We start from the raw sequence: 17,777 nt of genomic DNA on the forward strand, positions 1-17,777 counted from the left end.
TTGTTATCACTCCTCATTTTGAAAGTCAATCTTGATTTTAATTTTTCTTCACCAGTGATGCACTCTGTGTCAGAACTTAGTGCTGTTGTACCACACTCAAAATTGTGGGCACTGTAAATGCATGGGCATGCTGGGCAGTTGCCCGGGGGCTCCACGAGTATAAGGGCCCCGTGCTAATTTAGGTATGTTGTGACTTGCTGAGTGGTTGTGTAGGTGCACTGCTTTGCCCAGGGACCTATAATGCTGTTAAGATGGCCGTGACTGTAAAGCATTGCTGGATCACTTGAAACAGTTAGAATTTAACACCAGTAATGTTTTAAGCTTAAGAAACGTGCCAATTAAACATTTTTGCTGAAGCAGGTGTTTGTGCTTTTGTTGCATGTTGTGGTACATTTTGAATTTACTATTTGGTGTTTGTATGATAGTGACAGGGTGGTGCAGTAGTTAGTGTTGCTGATGTATGGCTCCTGTGGACCAGTTTGGATTCCTGACCTGTCACTGCCTGGGAGATTGTTGTGTTCACATGAGTGCTTCTTCCCTTTGAATTCCACTTTTTTATCCAAAGGCATTTATTTTATTATAATTTATTATAATTATACTTCTGAAATCTCCTTATATGACTGCGTGTGGGAATTCTGCTGAGTATATTCAGTAATGTGCTGATCTCAGATCCAGGGTTGGATTCTAACTTGGGATTAAAGACAGGCTTTGGCTGTCTGTAGTCCAAAAATTAAATTCAGTAAATGCATGGTGTGGCCTGCAGAGGTGTGGCTGCCTCCCAAACCCAACACAGAAAGATGTGGGACGCAAGTTCAGGGCACACAATTTTATTTTTCCTCTTCTCCCCGTGGGATACGCCTTCCCCCATTTCCCTTGTATTCAATGCAGTCACAAGCATAGCACGAGACCCAAAACACACTTCTCTTCTCCGTCCACCTTCACTCCTCCTGGCAAGCTTCACCCCCTTCCACCCAACTCTGGCTCTTGGAGTAGTAGCTTCTGGCTCCTTTTATAAGGAACCCAGAAGTGCTCCAGGTGCTCATTGGTCTACTTCCGGCAGCACTTCCGGGTGTGGCTCAGCAGCAGCTGCAGCGCCCCCTGGCGGCGCCCACAGAACCTAACAGGGCAACACCAAACTCCAGCTCCCATGGAGCCCTGCAGGAGTCTGAGGCACTGCTGCAACCCAGTGGCGTTCCACCTAGTGCTTTGGGGGAGGTAATGTTCTGGATACGCTCCCTCATCCTTCCAGCACAGAGGTGTCCCAACTGGGGAAGGGGCCCGCCCTTACGCCACAATGAATAAATTGAACGTATGTTAATTTTTCTTTTTTTTTTTGTTCAAATCTGATCTGAAACAAGGTCCCTCCCGCTTCCACCAAGCAACTTCATAGGCAAAAGTTTTAATGCTTTTCTGTCCATCAGAGGCAAAAGAATTACTCTGTGAAATAAGAATGCGTAACAAACACTATTTCAATTAGCAAACGTACAAAAATCAAACACCTCTCATGTAACTAATACACTGATTTTTATGTTCAAGTTAATATCATAGATTAAAAGATCCTTTAGAAAAATTAAGTGAAACTTTTGTTCTGTATAGTTTATGTTTAGAAAACAGAATCACCTACAGCTCAACATCAATAAGATAAAGGAAATAATTGTGTGGATTTAAGGATAGTCAAGCCCACTCTGCCCCAGTTTTCAATGATAGTGAAGATGTGGAAGTGGGGAGGACATAAAAATAAATGACACGCTTGAGTTGAATACTAACAGGGAGGATGTATACAAGAAGGGTCTGTTTCCGGAAGAGATTGAGCTGGTTTGATGTATGGAGGACACTCTTACATATTTTCTGCCAGCCTATGGTGGCCTGTGCCATCTTGTATACTAGGGAAATGGCATAAGTGCATGAAATGCTAACAGGCTAAATAAACTAATTAAAAATAAACAGTTTAATCTTGGGAGTCAAGCATGAACAGAACTCACTCAGGAGGCTGCTTACCATCTGGAACAATGAGTCTCACCCTCCGTATGAGGGGCACCTTTAGTCTTCGTCTTCTTCCATCTGCTCCCGTTAGGGTTTGCCACAGCGGATCATCTTGTTCCATATCTTTCTGTCCTATGTATCTTGCTCTGTCACACCCATCACCTGCATGTCCTCTCTCACCACATCCATAAATCTTCTCTTAGGCCTTCCTCTTTTCCTCTTCCCTGGCAGCTCTATCCTTAGCATCCTTTTCATATCCTTAGCATCCTTTCCAAGCATCTCTCCTCTGCACATGTCCAAACCACGCAATCTCGCCTCTCTGACTTTGTCTCCCACTGTCCAACTTGAGCTGACCCTCTAATGTCCTCATTTCTAATCCTGTCCATCCTCGTCACCCCCAATGCAAATCTTAGCATCTTTAATTCTGCCACCTCCAGCTCTGTCTCCTGCTTTCTGGTCAGTGCCACCATCTCTAACCCATAAAACATAGCTGGTCTCACTACCATCCTGTAGACCTTCCCTTTCACTCTTGCTGATACCTGTATGTCACAAATCACTCCTGACACTCTTCTCCACCCACTCCAACCTGCCTGCACTCTCTTTTTCACCTCTCTTTCACAATCCCCATTACTCTGTACTGTTAATCCCAAGTATTTAAACTCATCCACCTTTGCCAGCTCTACTCCCTGCATGCTCACCATTCCACTGACCTCTCTCTCATTTACACACATGTATTCTGTTTTGTTCCTACTGACCTTCATTCCTCTCCTTTCTAGAACATATCTCCACCTCCCCAGGGTCTTCTCAACCTGCTCCCTTACGCTCAGTACAGATCACAATGTCATCAGCAAACATCATAGTCCATGGAGACTCCTGTCTAATCTCCTCTGTCAATCTGTCCATCATAAGAAACAACTGTGTTGCTCCAAGAAGCACTATGTGGGGTCACTTCTACTCTTGGCCATCAGGCTCTATGTTCAGTCACCCATTGGCCAAGGTGGTATTATTTCCTTTGTGCTGAGTAGTACTAAGCTGGTCTAGCAAATATCTTAACGGTCAGTAATGCTGTGTGCCAACACACTGTGCCCAGGACTGACATTCTGTACTGGAAAACTGTAACTGATAAGTATGTGTAATTCTAATCGCTTTTCACCCAGTAAACACCTACAATTTGCTAATTTACTTAAGGATAATTCTTATTATATGCATATTGGTGTACTGTTAACATATTTAAGACTATTATAATTTTTGTTATGTATATATTTTTGCCTTTTAATTTCTCATGCTGTAGGCCTAATTATGTCATTTGCTTTGAGATTACTGAAGTATCTATCTATCTTTTACATCTATCTATCTATGTTAATCTATTCAAATTATTTATTTATTTAACTGAGGCAAAAATAATATGAAAGGGTTTCATGATGAAATGTGCATTTGTTTCTCTATTTTTCATTTTATTGTATTCATTTCTTTCTCTTTAGGGAAAAAGAATAACAAACAAGCAACCTGGTAGTAAAGGTGTGCAAAGCTGGAAGAATCAAGATATGCAAAACTGCATTTTCTCTCAGTGACCACATGAGGGGGCTATGGCCCCTTGAGTAAATATTGGTCACTCAAGTACTTTGAGCACATTCATCAAATTTATTGGTAATTACCTTATACTGAGTTACTCAATTTAGGATTACCATTATAAACATATTTTATTGTGGGTTCTGTTTGTATGCAGCCAAGATGTATCATATTATTTTATTTAAAAAGTACACAGTATCTCTATACAGTTTTTGTATAAATTCTGTATACTTTTCTTTTGCCTTTGTTATGAAAATGTAATGGTGAATATCATTATGCTATCCATTATCCATTATCAGATCCCACTTAATCCAAATTTAGTTGTACATGTGAGCAAAATCCTAGCCAAGAACCAACATTTCAGATATCACCAAGTGTTTAGGGTGGCACAGTGGTAAAGAGGGCAAGGTTGGCATGTTTCTTCCAGGTGCTCCGTTTTCCTCCCACTGTCCAAGACATCCAAGTTAAGTGAACTGGCAACACTAAATTGGCCCTGGTGTGTGTGTGTGTGTGTGTGTGTGTGACTGCCCTGCACCCTATGCTAGCTGGGATAGGATCCAGCAACCCTGGTTTGGATTAAGCAACGTAGAAAATGACATGACAGGACAAAGCATTTAGGTCCTGCGACTTTCCGAAAAGAGTCGACTTAAAGGCATATTTATTGCATGTGCTCCAGAAAAATTTAAATTTTCAGTAACCTAACCTCAATAGAGAGCAATCAAGTGTAATATTGTAGTACAAAAAGATAAACCTTAACTCAGAAATATACTGTGGATTCAGAAAGTATTCAGACACCCTTTCACTTTCTGTACCCTTATGTTGTAGATTTGATTTTATATGGATAAATCTGTCATTTTTACCAATCAACATACACTTAATAACTCATTATGACAAAGTAAAAACTTGTTTTCCAAAATGTTTGCAAATTCATTAAAACAATCTCTTCTTCATTGAAGTATTCCAACCCTTTTCTATGGCATTTTAAATTGTGGTCAGTTGCATCCCATTTGTTTTAATTCTTCTAGAACTTGATTGGTGTCCACCAGTGGCCAACTGAATTGATTGGATGTCGTTTGGAAAGGCACACAAAGGAAAAGAAGAGGAAGGAAGAATATCGGAGACAAGAGAGACAGAGAGCACAAGTAGAATCAGGCTGGAGACCACTGAATAGGAAAGGAGACAAAGTGGTCAGGGATGACCCGAGGGGGCATTAGGGAAAAGGTGCTGCAGGAGAACAACATTCCTGTTGAGCTGTGGAGGAGTACCAATCAATGGCTGCAGAGACCTGTGGTGACTGATGTAGGTGACAGGAAGAGGAAGCCACGCTTGGTGGGTCCCATGAGATCCAAAAAGAGGTCACTGGGACAGAAAGTGGCATCTCAGCCCTGCTGGGTGAGCATTGGAGACAAGAGAGAAGCATTGGGGAATCAATAGAAGAAGGATGATTCTGATTTTTTACCCGTTTTTTTAACTATTCATTGGATTTGTTTATGGGTTTCTATTTCTTTTTCATGTCATTTGAATTTTTATAAACATTTATTTATTGCAAATGATTTTTGAATGCACTGCCCTTTATTTTTGAACACTGCTTTATTTTATTAAAATGCACTATTGCACTTTATAACTTATTGTTCTCCCTTTTACTTGCACTAGTCCATGCCCGATAATGGCTATCGATGTCTTGGGAGATGGAAGATGCCCATGGCTGTAGGCCCCCAGGGCATCGCCCACCTGTGTATATAAAGTCCTACAATTCACACTACTTATCAGGCCCAAAAAAGAGCCATGAAGTTCAATTCACTTTTTTGTGATATATTTTTTGTGAGACAGATCAAGGCAAGGGTATAACATTTGTCAAGTGAAATAAAAAGTTTGTATCCACTAAGCCTCTTCCTAGAGTTGGTCATGCGGCCAAATTAAGTAACCTGGTAAGCCTTGGTGAGAGAGGGGACCAAGATAATGCTCACAATAAAAGAGCTTTGGAGATGGGAGGACCATCCAGAAGGACAACCATCTCAGCAACATTCCATCAATCCTTTGTTTATGGTAAAATGGCTAATGGAAGACACTCTTTAGAACATTAGAAAAATTTAGACAAAAAATGCCATTCCACCCAACAAAGCTTGCCAATCTTGTTCAATTAATTCTTGCAAAATAACATCAAGTCAAGTTTTGAAGGTCCCTATAGTCTTACTGTCTGTCGCACTACTTGCTAACTTATTCCATGCCTAGTTGCTTTTCTATGGACTTTTTGTTTAGTGCTGTTATGTCCATTTTTGTAGCCTGGAGACCAAAACTGCCCACAGAACTCCACATGAGGCCTCACCAGTGTATTATAAAGCTCGAGCAGAACCTCCTTGGACGTACTCCACACATCAGGGCTCTATATATCCTCACATTCTGTTAGCCTTCTTCATGGCTGCTAAACACTGTCGGGAAGTTGATAGTGACAAGTCCATGATGACTCCTAAATTCTTCTCATAAGTTATACCTTCTATTTTCAGACTTCTCATTGTGTATTCAAACCTAACGTTTTTACTTCCTACGTGTAATACTTTACATTTACTTGCATTAAATTTCATCTGCCACAAATCTGCACAAGCCTGTATGCTCTCCAAGTCCCTCTGTAGTGATTTAGCAGATTTGAGATTATCTGCCAATCCACCTAGCATGGTATCACCTGCAAACTTGCTATTTATATTCCAATCCAAATCATTTATATATTTTAAAAACAGCAGTGGCCCTAGCACTGACACCCCCGGGACACCACACTTAACTTCACTTGATTCTGATAAGGTTCCCTGCACCATAACTCTCTGCTTCATGTGTTTTAACCAATTCTGCACCTATCCACACACTACACCCTGAACTCCCACTTCGTTAAGTTTGATGTTCTGCATCTCATGTGTGACCTTATCAAATGCTTTCTGGAAGTCAAAAAAAGAAAATAATATAAAATGCTCCGCACTGATCATACCCTTTTGTTGCTACCTCATAGAGTTCTATTTGTTCTGAACTATACTTATTGTCATGTATTCTTATAAAACTTGTAAAAGGGAAAATAATGCTAGGGAGTTGTAGTCAAAATAGTTTCTTTACTGCAATAACTGTAATTGTGTGGCTTTGACAATGATTTGTACTGTATATCTTTACACATTTTCTAAAGAAGTCAAGTAAAATGAATGCACAGTCTCAAACCTGATCAATCTAATTCAGGGTCTCGGTGGTAGCAGAAAAGTACTTGCTAGTATGGGCATAAAGTAAGATAGGGTGCCAGTCCATGAAAAGGCACACATTCACACTGAGGCTGACACAGAGTCACCAAATAAACTAACCTGCACGTCCTTTGGGATTTGTAAGAAAAACAGTAAAAAAGTATCCAGAGAAAAAAGCCATGCAGATCACACAGAATGTACGTCTCACTGGCTTTACCAGCCATTAAACAAATTTAGTGTTGTGTCCTCTGCAGTGTGAAGAGTGGCACTAGTTTAAGGAAAAAGGAACAAAAGTATAAGGAATAAATGCTTGCCATTTTGTCCATTTACAAAGTGCAGAGGGACAACTTTGCTGATGATATGAGCGCATTCTGGGAGCGTCGCGGCGGGTCTCGTGTGGAAGTGGAAGGACGGCCGCGCCATTGACAGGCAGGGATGGCGATGTCCTTCTTCCACTCGTGCGCGTGCCTCCCGCAACCTCATGACGCTAGAAGAGTAAAAGAAATTGCGAAGCGCCTTCGTATCGGCTTGCCGCGGCTTATAAAAGGGATCTTGTGTTGGCAATTGTCTGGGCAGTAGCTCGGGGAATGAAAGAAAAAAAGTGCTTCCTTTCAGTTTTCGGATGGAAACGGAGTGGCTTCTCTCGCCCCACGCAATTTACTAGAAAAGTGCGAGTAGCCGGTGCGCGCTCACGCGCATAGCTGTACCGGCCTTTGAGACGCGACTGCGCTTCTCTCCTAAAACGTCAGGGGTATCGAACTGCAGACCTGGTGGGCCGCAATGGCTGCAGGTTTTCATTCTAATCCTTTTCCTAATTAGTGACCAGTTTTCACTACTAATTAACTTCTTTTCCCTTCATTTTAATGGCCCTGTTTTTAAGGATTCCATACTTTGAATTGATTATTTTCTTCATTAAATGATAGCCAAACAGAAATGAGACGTGAAACGAGCCAACAGATGACCAGCTGAACTGGGGCTTCAAACTCCAACCAATTTCACTCCAATCACTTTTTTAATGAGAAGCCAATTTTTGCTGTTAATTAAACCCATTATTTAATTCCATAGCTTGTTGCTGCTCTCATTCTGCCACAGCAGAAATTTCTAAAACTGTTGATTTTTCTGCTTTTTTCTAAGAACGTCGTCAAAATGTTTAGGTGACTTGAGATGATCAACCTTACTGAGACGCTCACCTTTCTTAATTTACAGATATTGTGTGATGGGCACAGGTGGCGGCTCGTTTTGTGTCCCATTACGATTTGGCTGCTAATTAAGATAAAAGAAACAACAAAGGGGCCTGTGTCAAGTTAATTAAAACTAAAGAAAAAGAAGTTACTGTGGTGGGCTGGCGCCCTGCCCGGGGTTTGTTTCCTGCCTTGTGCCCTGTGTTGGCTCCAGCAGACCCCTGTGACCCTGTAGTTAGGATATAGCAGATTGGATAATGGATGGATGGAAAAATAAGTTAATTAGCAGCAAAAAGTGGTTACTAATGAAGAAGATGGTTAGAATGAAAACCTGCAGCCAGTGCGACCCTCCTGGACCAGAGTTTGACACCTGTGGTGTATATCAGGGGTTCTCAAAATCGGTCCGGGGACCCACCGTGGATGCAGGTTTTTGTTCAAACTAGTTTCTGTTTTTAATTGGACTCCTGGGCTAATTAAGTGAACTGTTATTTCCCAGATTCTGTGTTTTGGGATCAATATAGAAATTAGAAAACTAGGTTTGGTAAAAATATATATATATATTAAAATGTACTAAGCAGTTTATATGTGAATAATTTATTTTTTTCTTTTTAACAATTCTAATTGTTGTAATGGGCGGTGCAGTGGTAGCGCTGCTGCCTCGCAGTTAGGGGACCCGGGTTCACTTCCCAGGTCCTCCCTGCGTGGAGTTTGCATGTTCTCCCCGTGTCTGTGTGGGTTTCCTCCCACAGTCCAAAGACATGCTGGTTAGGTGGATTGGCGATTCTAAATTGGCCCTAGTGTGTGTTTGTGTGTGTGTCCTGCGGTGGGTTGGCACCCTACCCAGTATTGGTTCCTGCCTTGTGCCCTTTGTTGGCTGGGATTGGCTCCAGCAGACCCCCGTGACCCTGTGTTCGGATTCAGCGGGTTAGAAAATGGATGGATGGATGGAGATACAATGAAGGGAGCAAACTGCACAGATAAGAAAAGAGAGTTAAGCATTTAAATCAACAGCAACAACAGAAATAATTCTAGGTTTTTAAAAATGTAAAGATCATGCTGCTGTGCTTTTCTGAATGTAGAATAAGGGAACAGAAAAAATACCAGCTAATTAAATGAGATCAGTGTTATCAGTTGTTGTCACTGAAGCCACAGTGGACCCCCAGGACTGAGTTTGAGAACCCGTGGTCTATAAAAACATCAGCCAAGAGTAGCATTTTGAACCCAGGATGCCAGATCTATGAAGCAGCTGTTCCAACCATTGTGTCATCAGGCTGCCCTCAAAGAATATATTTTTAAAATAAAAGACCTACAATGCTTCTGATTAACCACAGCCTATGACACCTGGACTTCTTTACACAAAATGAAGAAATGGTAGTTAGAGTCTCCCCTACTAGATGCTTAGAATGCTCATGAAAGCAGATTTATGATTTTAAATATACAGCACTGCTGCTCCTACAGATGTTACAAGTGTTTTGGAAGTATATTTTTTTGAAGGCAGTACATTAAGTTGTCTGCTGTGGCATCTTTTGTGTCACTCATCTTGCCAGTTTCCATTCTGCCAGCTACAAATGTGTTCTCGCATCACTGCCTGAAACAGCAATGTCTTACCTCTGTTCAGGTTTAGTTACTGTCTGAAGACCATCTCCGGGTGTTGTGCAGCAATAGTCTGTCTTCCTTGTCATGATCTTAAACCAAAAGCATTGCAAAATTAGTTGTCACTTATAAAAGGTCATCTAATGGACTGTCAAGTTGCTTGTTTTGAAACCAAAGCTTTTTTTCTCGACTCAGAATCACTATACCATCACTTTCCCTCAGTTCTTCTACCTCCGCTTTTAAATGAAGCACCTTAAGAGTAAGCAGCAGTACCATTTTTGCTGTACTGTATGTTCTTTTTCCATTCATCAAATGCTAATGTCATCCAAGGAGCAATCTGGTTTTTAGAAGAGGTGTTTTTGGCGTGCCCTGGTGTCATTTAGGCAACAGGCAGAGCATCTACACTAATTAATGTGGGATGCTGTTTGCATTGATACAGAGAATTTTATTACATTACAGAAAGTCTGAAAGGGCATTATACTTGGATTTCTATTGTTATGGACCTCTAGTATGGTGTTGCTGCATTGCACCGTCTTCAATACGGAAACAGTTGTGGCTTCTGCAACTCTGTTATTGATGTTAAAATATGTGTTCATTTAGGTATGACATAACCAACATTTACTGTACCTATAGAAGACCAAGTAAATTACATGTTGGATTAAAAGCAATGACCAAAATAAAAGCAGACCTTCCTTTTTAAATATTTTGATATATCCTTATACACTTCCACTTCCTCCTTCTTCTTCTTCTTTATCTTTTCCCACTTCTATGTAGGGTTGATGTGTTTGATCAACCTTCTCCAAACAGCTCGGTCCTGCACCTCCTCCCCATTCAAGTCCATTTTCCTTCAGATCTTCTCTTATTTCATCCATCCACCTCTACTTTGGCCTCCTTTGGTTTCTCTTCCCCTATACTTCCATTCCCATCACTCCTTTGTCCACACATCCATTGTTTCTCCTCATCACATGTTCATTCCTCTTCAACTTACTTTCCTGTACTTTCTAAGACATTTCTCCCACTTTTGTTGTACCTCTAACTGTCTCATTTCTTATTTTGTCCTTTTTAGTAACTCCACACATCCATCTCAACATTCTCATTTCTGCCATATCTGCCAAATATACCACATATTTTATCATTCCAACAGATGGTGCATCACAAACATTAGCAATGCTTGTATAAATCCCATGCCAGATGGCATTTAACAGAGACATTTGTCATTCCAACAGACTGTACACCACAAACATTTGAGGTGAAGCATTTTATTACTACAAATGACTTTGATGCACCATCTGTTGGAATGATAAATGCAATGCATTTTATTACTACATGCATTATTAAATACATTCCAATAGATGGTACACTGGTAATGCTGAGGTCTACATTAATTAGATTTCAGTCATCTTAGATGGGTAGCACAACTAGTTTAATACGCAAATTCATAGTAATACAGCAACAGCATGCCAAGTTACTTCACTTATTTAGATACCTCTGACATAAAAATGTTGTGGATTACTGATAGTAAGCAAGCCAGTCAGTAGTTTACTTTGCTAGGATGCAGGGCTCTTGGTAAAGGAAATGTTAACTTCTTGTGGCTGGCATGGCGCTGTGGGTGTTGTGAGTATTGTAAATATTGGTATAAATATCTTTAATAATATATAAGGATACTACTATATATACTACTGGTCAAAAGTTTAGAACACCTCCGTTTTTTTGGAAATGCATGCAGTTTAATGTCTTAATGTTTCATGAAATCAAGGCATAGAACAAATTAACAATGGCAAATAAAAAAAGTCAAGGAATTATTAAGTGCATGAAATGTTGTTCACATTTTTGATTCTTCAAAGTAGCCTGCACCTTTTGCTGATATAACAGCTAAACTGTGGCAACTCTTTTGATTCAGAATGCCAGTCACTCTGTGCAAGTCACCAACTTTGCCTCCAGCAAAAGAACCCGAGACCATCACACTTCCTCCTCCATGTTTGACAGTTGGTGTCACACTGAGGAGATCATCCTTTGCAAGATGGTGACCCTCAGAAACCTGTCTTCTGATTGGCTTATGACTTTGGATCTGCCAGATCTCCTCCTATCAGAGTTTCTTCCAGTTTCCAATTGCCTTTGGATTCTGTAGGACACCACTGGACTCACTGACACCTTCATTTTTTTTTTCAGTTTCTCCAAATAAAAGGCTTACACTTCTAACAGTAATATGTCTCTCCTTCATTTCATTTTTTAATTGTCATTTTCCTTAGAATATTGTCCAAGTAGTACTTCAGATGTTTTAGTAACAGAGTCAGTTCCATCTCTGCATTAAGACAGAAAGAGGGTTTTTAAGTAATAAACAGAAGTTGGTACACCTGTGCAAATTGTTTGCTTCAACTTGCAAGGTCCCGAACTACAAGATGCCCACTGTCTAGTCTGGTGCCAACCATGTCACCACATGGGGTGGCACATCTCCCTGTCCATGCCTTTACTGGCCTCCCAGCCAGGTATTGTTCCTTACCCCATTCCTGCCAGGATCCCGCACATGAGCATCGTCCATCACTCTGTATATAGTCAATTGTGACAGCAAAAGCACGGCGCCAAGTTTTATGTTAATTTATATGAAAAAAGAATAACAATAAGAATAAAATTTAGAAAAGGCTCCCCTTTTAAATACAGTATTTGTTATAGTGTGCAATTATATATTCAAATTTATTTTCTGCATGAATGTTCCCAGAATTGTGCAACAATTTCTTATTACAGTGAAACTCAATTCATTTTCTGAGCCCCATACAGTATTTCCCCTTCCAGTATGGACTGGCGGCAGTGGCTGCTGATTTCTGTTCCACCCGATTTGTTAATTAGCGAGCTGATTCTACTGTTAAAGGAAAAAATCCTTTTAATTGCATGCCTCTTTCAGCTCTATCTGCAGTCTCTGTAATCGCTAAAGTGTTACTTATTTCTGTTTGAAACTTAAGGAAGATATTGATTGAAGTTTCAGATTGTAATGGGAGTCAGTTCAGTTTAATTTTAATTATATTTAAATTGTAATTGTAATACGCTTTAGATTTTAATGGAAGTTAGATTTTAAGTTAAGTCAGTCTTTTCTAGTCTTTTATTAAACATGAGGCATAAATAGCAAGGTAGCCGACAAAGGAGATTAATTTCATACCATTTGCTCTTGTGATTTCCTTTAAAACATAAACTGCGAGAAATATGACTCAGCAGATCCAAGAATTGAGGGGTAATAATCCAACTCTGTTCTACTAAAATGTCTTCACGACACTGATATACGCACTTAAAAATAAAGGTGCCAAAGTAAGTCTTCAGAGTGATGCAACAGGGGAACCAATTTTGGTTCCTAAAAGAACCATCCACATGAAACATCCAGGAAAAACCTTTGTTTATTTAGATCATGAGATAGATAGATAGATAGATAGATAGATAGATAGATAGATAGATAGATAGATAGATAGATAGATAGATAGATAGATACTTTATTAATCCCAAGGAGAAATTCACATACTCTAGCAGCAGCATACTGCTAAAGAACAATGTTAAATTAAAGAGTGATAACAATGAAGGTATAAAAGACAGAAAATAATTTTGTATAATATTAACGTTTACCCCCCCGGGTGGAATTGAAAAGTCGCATAGTGTGGGTGAGGTACGATCTCCTCAGTCTGTCAGTGGAGCAGGATGGTGACAGCGGTCTGTCGCTGAAGCTGCTCCTCTGTCTGGAGATGATCCTGTTCAGTGGATGCAGTGGATTCTCCATGATTGACAGGAGCCTGCTCAGCGCCCGTCGCTCTGCCACTGATGTCAAACTGTCCAGCTCCGTGCCTACAATAGAGCCTGCCTTCCTCACCAGTTTGTCCAGGCGTGGGGCGTCCCTCTTCTTTATGCTGCCTTCCCAGCACATCACTGTACTCACCCCAACCGTCTGATAAAACATCTGCAGCATCTTATTGCAGATGTTGAAGGACACCAGTCTTCTAAGGCAGTATAGTATATGTATGTATGTATGTATGTATGTAAAGAGCTTCTGTAAAACGCCAAATTTCCCACTAGGGACAAATAAAGATCTATCTATCTATCTATCTATCTATCTATCTATCTATCTATCTATCTATCTATCTATCTATCTATCTATCTATCTATCTATCTATCTATCTATCTATCTATCTATCTATCTAGTTTGGGTTGTTCCCTTTGAAAGCAGTGGCAATGCTAGACGTCAGGCCCCACAGTAATGTAATCATCACTGGGACCTGCGCGCCCCTTCAGATCGATTGTCAATAAACTGAGCCACAAAAAACTTCAAGGGGCAAACCCTGGCACAGCTCATTGCTTGTTCTCCCAATTGTTTCCATGCCCACCCATGGCTTTAAATTTTCCTCAAGCGATTTTTACCTTGGTTATTTGGACTCACGAAACATGATTGTTTTATCGAGCCTTTGTCAGGGAAGGGGGGTGTCTGGGGGGCAGCGGGGTATAAAATAAAAGTCCCCTTGCTGTGAATGGCCTCTGGGTGCGCACCTAGAATGCCATGATGGTTGATATGCCACTGACATTAGGTAAATAACATAAAGAAAATATCATTTTTGGGTGGAGTATTCCTTTAATCCTGCCAAATGTAGTGGGCTAATATTTCCAATGAATTCTCTATCGAGAAAATAAAACCAAATTAAGAATGTAAGAGCCAATCTTAGAATGTTTAATGTTAATGTTAGAATTGCATAATTTCAATAACTTTGTCATAGTTACTTAGTGAGAACTCAAGCAAAATGACACCTTTTATAGGCTAACAAAAAAGATTACAATATGCAAGCTCTCGAGGCAACTTTATATGATATTAAGATGTAATGATTCCATCTTGCCTGAAGAAGGGGCCTGAGTTGCCTCGAAAGCTTGCATATTGTAATCTTTTTTGTTAGCCAATAAAAGGTGTCATTTTGCTTGACTTCTTACTACATTCATAACGGTTAACACGGTACAACACCCTAGTAGCATAGTTACTTTGAATAGATTATGGTATATGTAGCCTTTTACCCCCTTAAGTTAACATGAAATAGAACTTTCTTAGCTGTATCTGTAAAAGTGAGTGTTAATTAAGCCAGTTATTCAGCATGGACTGTTAGATAAATTTGCAAATAGCAGTTTGGCAAACAGTTTTCTGTTTTTAATATGAACATTTCAAAGTTTGATCAAACTCAGAGAAACATGAAACAAGACAAGTAAGCCTTAAACAGAACCTTTTTTAAACAAGAACTTTTCATTTCTTCGATATCGATTTTTCCTCTATTTTTGGGTGAATTGATTTGCTTCAAAACTTTACTAAAACTTTTAAAACAAAGATATTTGGTCTGTGGAATTATTTGAAAATGTGTCACACTACTGCCAGAACTGTCCTATGAAGTAAACTAAAAGCTGCAAACTAAAAGTTTGGTAATTTGGGACAAACGCAGCCACAAGGAGGCAATCCACTTTTCTTTTTCTAACATTCAAACATAACTTTATATACAGAACATTTCCTTCTACATTGAGGTTAACAGCAGTAAAAACGGTTCTTACAAACAGAAAAGAACATTTTTGATTAATTTCAATTATCTTACAAAAATATTGACTGCCTATAAAATAAGTGATTTCATTACAAATAAATTATCCATGATTTGAATATACATTTCATATATACAATTATTGCAACAGTGCATGCTTTTTTAAACTAAAAATACAGAAAAGGTTTAAAGACGTACCAATGATGGGCAATTAGAGGGTACTTAAGAAGAAAACCTGCTAATAACAGCATTAAGTGTCTTGGGAGACATCGGACCCTCCTTTGGGTGCCATAAGTCAGGTGCACTCAAGCTTTGGGGCACTTGGAGTTTAATGTATAAGACTACATTTTCAGGAATATAAATTATTAGTCAATTCCACATCCTTTACATTGAGATGAAGCACACCATCATTTTTTCCTTTTTTTGAAAGCATTAGCTAAAAAAATGTTGATTTGATTTCTTCCTTGTGCCCATTGCTGCCAGGATAGGCTTTGGCCCTAAAATAGCATTAAGCAGGTTTAGCAAAGTGATACACGTGTTTTTAGTGTATTCATGTACATTATTTATGTTTTCAACTGTTCCCCATAACTCCATTTTCTTGAATCCACCATTCCATTTTCTGAATTCGATTTTTCGAGGACGGTAATGGGTGCAAGGAGAAAATCGTCCATGGTCTGAGTACAGTACCACTGCAGACTACGCATAACTAATATAACATAACACAACATTCAATAACATGACTCTTCACATATTCCAATTAAAAGAACAATAAATAAATCTAAGGCAATGGTGATTACTATACTATGTTCAGTATTATTCCATATAGTTTGCTTTTGTGGATTTAATTTCATTCTTTTTCAGTCTGATTGCTCTAATTTGGTCATTTTTGAGTTTGTTTCCACCATATTTATTAAAGATTTTGTTTTTTTGTTTAAATCCATAACTTCAGTGTAAATGTATGGATTTAGTTTTCCACTTTATGAAAAAAAATAAACACATCAACCAACACAAATGATACATTGATTGGGCAAATTTCATGCATGTGTTTTAAAGTTTAAGCAAAGAAAATCTACACAAGTAATAAAATAAGTATTCTTTAAGCAGATCCCGTATATGTCAATTGTAGAAGTTTGTTTAAAGCCAGTGCAGAAGTTTACAATTCAAACTGCGTAATGATTCATTCATACATTAAAATCTAAATCAAGCATCACAACAACTTTTAAAAAATTCACATTAAATTAACAAAGGAGCATCCTCATTTGTTTTCGTGGACCCGGAAACAAAGATACTGAAATTTGTTGATTGTCTGGTCTTTTGAGAAATTGTCAGCCATCCTGAATCAGTCGAGTCCTGAGTGTAAATGGTCAAAGTTTGGCACTGGATCCTGAGGGGTTCTGCAAATATTGTTCGATCATAAGGCTTTCTGTTTGGAAAGTCCAGAGATCAACAAAGGCTGAGTGGTAGGAACTTTATACTGGTCTTGTCCAGATCCCTGTGGCGGTGATGGCAATGGTGTTTCTGGTGTAGCTGTGCAAACATAAACAAGAAAAAAAAAAGAAGAAAGTAAATGGAAATAGCATAGCCATGTTTGCCAACACTGCAAAAAATGTATATACAAAAATTAAATGAAAAAAACTTTAAATGCTTTTATTTAGCAAAAATATCTGCAAGTGGGGTAAACAAAATTACTTGACAAGGTTTCTTAAAGTACCATATATATATGCAGATAAGTTCTCCCGTAAATAAGTCGGGACTTGATTTTACCGTCTATATTTATGGTATTTTACAATGTCAGTCGTATAAGTTGAGTGCGGAAATCTCACGCTATTGGTCCAAGAGATTATGATATGCTAACGCCCACCTGAGAGAGTAACCATGGAGCACACTGTCATTTTTTTTTCTATGTATTGTGCTTATGTGACCACACGGTAATACACAAACTATTCTGAAGTGACATTTGCACTGATTCGTTTTTTTTTGTATCTTACACCCTCATACCCCTTTATCGTAAGACCATCCCTTATCTACGATGGAGTGTTCGATCAGAAGAAAATATGAAGTTGGTTTTAAATGAAACATCATTGAAGTAGCAAAAGAAATTGGTAACTGCGCCGCTGCAACAAAATTCGATGCGTCTGAGAAACTTGTGCGAGATTGGAGGGAGCAAGAAAAAAAAAAATGAAGTGTCGTATTTTTGAACAGGCGTATAAGTCGGGGTCTGATTTTATGATTGATTTTTCGGTTTTCAAGACCTGACTTATACGTGAGTATATACGGTAAGTTAAAATATCATAAATACAACTGTTTTGATAAGTCAATAATTCTTACAATAAGGAAAACAAGATTTAATGTCATGATATGAATACTTTTTATTGCAGTGAAGTCAGAGGGTGACTCCATATGTGAGCATATGTATGGTTCTCCTTGTGTGCCCGTAGTGAACTGTAAACCTGTCTAAGATTGTTTCATGGGCTGTTTCAGCAGGAGTAAGGTAACACTTTTTTTTTTTTTTACAATTTTACATCCCCTAAATAAAGTTATCCACTTACTCCTGCCACTTCCTAATAGACAGCAATTTTATTCTGATTTGTTCAGAAATCCATGGATTTAGATTGCTTTCTTAAAGCTCTCTTTTTATTTTCTATCTTCCCAATTTACTGATTCCGCTCATCCTGATCTAAAGTTTTGCAGGGAACCAA

At 39.0% G+C, this 17,777-nt stretch overlaps 1 protein-coding gene across 4 annotated transcripts in view; it reads right to left on the reverse strand.

Moving 5' to 3' along the window:
• Nucleotides 1-14,676: 14,676 nt before the first annotated feature.
• hnf4g (hepatocyte nuclear factor 4, gamma) overlaps nt 14,677-17,777 on the reverse strand; it is a 162,048-nt gene continuing 158,947 nt past the window's right edge. For all 4 annotated transcript variants that reach the window (XM_039754410.1, XM_039754411.1, XM_039754413.1 and 1 more), the window contains one exon: nt 14,677-16,605. In XM_039754410.1, coding sequence (XP_039610344.1) covers nt 16,490-16,605 — 116 coding nt within the window. In that variant the 3' untranslated portion in view covers nt 14,677-16,489. The remainder of the gene's footprint in view (nt 16,606-17,777) is intronic.

The sequence above is a fragment of the Polypterus senegalus genome, chromosome 5 (genome assembly GCF_016835505.1).
Source record: "Polypterus senegalus isolate Bchr_013 chromosome 5, ASM1683550v1, whole genome shotgun sequence".
In the NCBI taxonomy this organism is placed as follows: Eukaryota; Metazoa; Chordata; class Cladistia; order Polypteriformes; family Polypteridae; genus Polypterus; species Polypterus senegalus.